Source organism: Asterias amurensis, chromosome 12 (assembly GCF_032118995.1).
Source record: "Asterias amurensis chromosome 12, ASM3211899v1".
Taxonomy (NCBI): domain Eukaryota; kingdom Metazoa; phylum Echinodermata; class Asteroidea; order Forcipulatida; family Asteriidae; genus Asterias; species Asterias amurensis.
This window is the reverse complement of record NC_092659.1, coordinates 5,652,133-5,657,551: the sequence shown is the minus strand read 5'-3', so window position 1 is coordinate 5,657,551 and position 5,419 is coordinate 5,652,133. Positions and strand designations below refer to the sequence as shown.

The 5,419-nt window shown below is 39.2% G+C and overlaps 1 protein-coding gene across 1 annotated transcript; it reads left to right on the top strand.

Moving 5' to 3' along the window:
* Positions 1 to 1,075: 1,075 nt before the first annotated feature.
* LOC139945387 (uncharacterized) lies at positions 1,076 to 4,793 on the top strand (the record flags this gene model as incomplete). The annotated part of the gene is made up of 2 exons (XM_071942735.1): positions 1,076 to 1,165; positions 4,719 to 4,793. Coding segments are annotated over 2 exons (165 nt in total), but the record flags the coding sequence as incomplete, so codon positions are not given.
* Positions 4,794 to 5,419: the final 626 nt, after the last annotated feature.

Genomic DNA, 5,419 nt, shown 5'->3' with positions numbered 1-5,419 from the left:
CAGCAGCAGCAGCAGCAGCAGCAACAGCAGCAACAACAACAACAACAATAATAATACATTTATAATGCCATTATTTTTGGTGATTACCAAACGTATTTTTTTGTGACTACCAAACGTATATTGTTCCTTCTAAAGTTAGTATAAAAAAAAAATCAAGTTCGTGCTGTGAATCGTTGAGTCACAATGTCCACGATCGGCTGTTTCTGGCACCTGAACGTCATGTCTATGTGATTTACCAGTGTTGATTGAATTAAATACAAGTGAAAGGTTTCTTGGACTTCACAAACTGGGTGTGGTTGGCCTCTCGTAGCGGTGCTACTGTTGAGTTGGCAAATAATTCACCTGTCCCAAAATGCTAGACGTTGAAGGAGATTCCGTCAAATCTCATTGGCTGATTTTGTATTGTTCAAGGACTTATAATATAATAATACCATTGGTTTTCTGTCAGGAGACAAAATTGAGAGATTGTTTTGTTTTGTTTTGTTTTGTAATTGAAAATATTGCTACATTGCTTAAGGATAAAAACAAAACAATGATTAATTCAAATTCCGAAGTAGTCATTACATTGGGCTACGAATCTTTGAGTAAAAAGTCAACGATCGGCTGTTTCTTGAAATTGAGCGCCATCAAGTTTTTTCTTCTTCTCATGGTGGCTAAAAACAGTGGCGATTGAAATTATCTCTCTCCGTAAATACACGTGAAAGATTTATTGTACTTCACAAACTGGGTGTGGTCGGCCTCGTACCGGGTGCCGTTGTTGAGTTGGCAAATCCTCTCCCCTGTCCCAAAATGCAGCAAGTTAAAGGAGCGACATCTGGGGTCGTAGTCGCACACAGTGGCGCAGGCACGGACGTTGGTGGTCGGTATCTCTCGTGAGGTGTGGGCGGTTTGACACGACGCAAGCAGGCGCCATTGCTTCAAATTGGAATGTTCAACCATCTTGCCTTTGCAGGTATCTCTTGAACTGTTCTTCAGAGAGTATAGAAACTCAGGTTTGCTCTGGTGATGTTGAGGTTGGTCACAGAAAGCTGAGTGAGGAATATTTTGTGTGCTGTTGTGATAAATTGGTATTATTACTAAAACTATCCACACCTGTCAGGCAGGGCAAGCATTTATTATTGCCTTTGTCTGTTTGGACCCAATCGAACAATTTGCCCCGTCTCAAGTGACAAGGTTGTTTAAGAGGTTAAAATGAACACAGTAGGCTGTGATGTATTTTATTGCTCATGCTGATGAATTTGCGCTAAGTCAAAGTCTTTGACGGTATTATCCTGACAAAATTAAAATTTTGTTTGTAACAAATGAGCGTGGTGTTGGTGCGAGCTACACTCAATTACCACTGACGTTAACATTGAACAAAAGCCAACTGTAAAAGGAGGCATGGTAAGTTATCTGTGTAAACAAATGTCATTGTATTAAAGGCAGTGGACACTATTGGTAATTACTCAAAATAATTATTAGCATAAAACCTTACTTGGTAACGAGTAATGGTGAGAGGTTGATAGTATACAAATATTGACTGCTTCGAGTGCTATGGTTAAAACTATGACTCCCGAGGTGATCCCCGGAGCGTGCTATTTTCCCGAGGCGAAGCCGAGGGAAAATAGAACGCTACGGGGATCGCCGAGGGAGTCATAATTTGAACCATTGCACGAGTACAAGCAGTCAATATTTGTTGTATAACACCCCGAACATTTCTAAATACTGTACTATCATTATTCAGTTACAGACCTGAATGCTAAAATCCGCGGACGACGCGAATACAGATTGCAAAAACTTTTACTGTGCTGCATGTGTCGTGCAATCCGAAATGGTTACAGACTATTAATTTATCATCCTCGTACACGCAACGGACGTCCGGGTACTGCCCGCCGTGTGCTAGTCTTCGGACTAGCGCATGGCAAACCGACACACTATCACACGGCCGTTGTCTAGCAAAACTAAGACATGTCATGTGACGCGCTCTAAACCAATGAGCAGGCAGAATAATTGTAAGGGGTGTTATAATATAAAACATTGTGAGAAACGGCTCCCTCTGAAGTGGAGTACATTTCGATTTTGAGACCTCAGACTTAGAATTTGAGGTCTCGAATCAAGCATCTGAAAGCACACAACTTCGTACGTATGACAAGGGTGTGTTCTTTCATTATTATGTCGCAACTTCGGCGACCGATTGAGCTGAACTTTTCACAGGTTTGTTATTTTATGCATAAATTGAGATAAAGCAAGTGAGAAGCCTGGTTTTTTTGACAATTACTAATAGTGTCTAATGTCTTTAACTTATGCGTATACCAAGAGTAATTATATTGTTATTTGTGTGTGTGTTATTATTACACTGATTTTGGTTTTGTTCTTATAGACCGACTGTGTTTAGCATTGAATACATTTTACTTTTAAGAGTTATGTGAAGAATCAAATGCGTTGGGATTCGAACCAACGACCTTTCTCATTCTAGATCAGTGTCATACCAACTAAGACCACCCTTTATTCATTACAATTTTTGTATGTGTCTTCATTTGGGAAACTTTAGACTATCTGCCAATCACCAAAAGAGGGCGCTCTCCGCCAGGTAATGTCAACAACTTAGGAAAAGGAGAAGCATGAGTGACGGTCACTGACAGCAAATACCTTGTGTTTTGCGTGTTTTTGATTTTGTATTTAGATTTAGCCAAACTGTATTTTGTTTCTCATAACACAATGCCAGCATAAACCAAACTGTTCTGGAACAGGACGTACTGGACACGAGTTCCCCTATGATAACAAGCGGTGTGCATGAGGTTTTAGGAGTGTTTCTTCTAGGGTAATTAGCAAAAATTCCAAAATGCTGACCTACCAAAAAATGAGAAGAAATCTGAAGTGTAGTTGTATGACAATGTATCTGATTTAATTTTCAAGAGGCTGAGAGACTTCTAAATATTTTTTGAGTATTTTTGAATGTTTAGCATTTACCATTGTTTGTTATAGGAGTTGTGCACCCTTGCCTGGTAGGTCTGCTGCCCTCTAGTGGCAGAGCTTTCAAAAAGTCTCCCATTGTGAGTGTCCATACGCATACGTCTATAGCCCCGTTCTCATTGGACTTAATTTGGGTAAACTAACCGAGCCAATGGGTAACTTACCCATTTTAAGTCCAATGCGAACAACACAGGAAGTTTTCGTCCCAGGTAACTGTTCCGACCCGATAACCGAGCCAAAAGTGCCCAGGAAGATTGACCAGGTCAGTTTAACCGAGCCAGAAAGTCCAATGCGGACGCGACGACTCGGCTTAAATCTCCCATCCGCCAATGACCCGAAGAAGCTGACTTGTTTTGTCATGGAAGAATACAATGTTCGTTATTATCGAACTATTCAATGTAAGTAGCAAAAATCAGGAATGCATCGAGCCGAAAACCAAAAAGTGCTGTCAAAGGTTCTCAGGGGCCAGCTCGTTTTGTTTTACCAACGGTCTTGGTAAGTTTACCCAAATCAAACAAATCCAAGTGCGGACGGTGGGAAAGTGTTAACCCGTCGGCATGTTGCCCAGCGTCATGTTTAAGTTACCCTTAAAGCCATTATACACTTCCGGTACAGAAAAGGAAAAAAAAAGTTCACAGATTTACAAATTACTTACAGAGTTTACAGAAGGTAATGGTGAAAAACTTCTCTTGAAATATCATTCCATGAAATGCCTTACTTTTTGAGAAAAGATTAAAACAATATCAATTCTCGATAGCGAGAATTACGGATTTATTTTAAACACATGTCATGACACGGTGAAACGTGTGGAAACAAGAGTGGGTTTTCCCGTTATTTTCTCCCGACTCCGATGACGTAAACCTACATTTTCACAGGTTTGTTATTTTATATATAAGTTGTGACACACGAAGTGTGGGACTTGGACAATACTGTTTACCGAAAGTGTATAAAGCTTTAATCCAGTGCGATCACGGCTTATCGGTTGCCGGTGTGGAAGGAGATTTCCCCCACCCCACTGTAAAAATATATGAGTCAAAACAACGCTAGTCGTACGAGACATGACTTTGATGTAAGTTAGTCAAAATCATGTCTTATACGACTAATTAGCGCTGTTTTGACTTATATATTTTTACGGCAAACTGTGTACTGATAGCACACTATTTTGAACCCCTCCTCATCAAGCTCACGATAGTTTCCAATGATGGGGACCGAACCCTCCGCCGGACAGAATTCCCTGGGACACTGGCCGGGGATGAAACGATAGAACTTGCGGACAAATATATTCTGTTTGTACTGTACATAACGTAGGCATACCTTTAAATATTTTGATAGTCTTGATACTTTCTCCTTTTGCTATACTTGAGTAAATTTTGTATTCTTTTATTAAGTGCACTAGCTCTTAAAGGTTGTCATAATACTTTGTATATTAATAGTAATTTCCTCTAAAGATGAAATAGTGATGTGTATGTTATGTTTATCTATAAACATCGTTGCTATAAAGATGGTAGTAATGCTTATCAGCATTCTGTGAAATTATTTTAGTCTTTAAATGCAGTTGACTGAAGAACTGCAATAAAAGTATGTTAACAAAACTGAATCTTAAAAATGTTTTTAAAAAACAAAAACAACAAACAAGAAAACAACCAACAACGAACAAACAGCCTTAAACATCTCACCCCCCCCCCAAAAAAGAAAAAAAAAAAAATTAAATACCCCCCCGAAAAAAAACCCGCAACAACAGCAGCATCACAACAGCAGCAACAACAGCAACATCAGCATCAACAGCAACAGCATTAACAGCAGCAGCAACAGCAACGGCAACAACAACAACAACAAATTAATTTGTGTTGCCATTATTTTTCTAGAGTGATTATTCAAAACGTAAAATGACCCTTTTAAACAAAAAAGGCTACAACAACAATTAAAAGCAAATTTTTAAGTTAGTATAAATTCCAAGTTCGGTATGGGAATCTTTGAGTCAATGTCCACGATCGGCTGTTTCTGGCACTTTAACGTCACGTCTAAGTGATGTAACAGTGTTGATTCAAATTATCTCTCCGTAAATACACGTGGAAGGCTTCTTGTACTCAACAACCTGGGTGTGGTCGGCCTCGTAGCGGCTGCCACTGTTGAGTTGGCAAATTCGCCTGTCCCAAAATGCTGAACGTTGAGGGAGATTCCGTCAAATCTCGTTGGCTGATTTTGTTTTGTTCGATGACTTTTAATAGAGTTCTTGGTTTTTCTGTCAGGAGACAACATTGAAAGGATGTTTTGTTTTATAATTGATAATGATTACTAATTTGCTTAAGGAAAAACAAAATCAACAATAATTAATTCAAAATCCGAAGTAGTCACAACATTGGGCTACGACTTGAGTAAAAAGTCAACGATCGGCTGTTTCTTGAAATTGAGCGTCATCAATTGTTTTTTTTTTACCCATGGTAGTTGAAAACAGTGGTGATTGAAA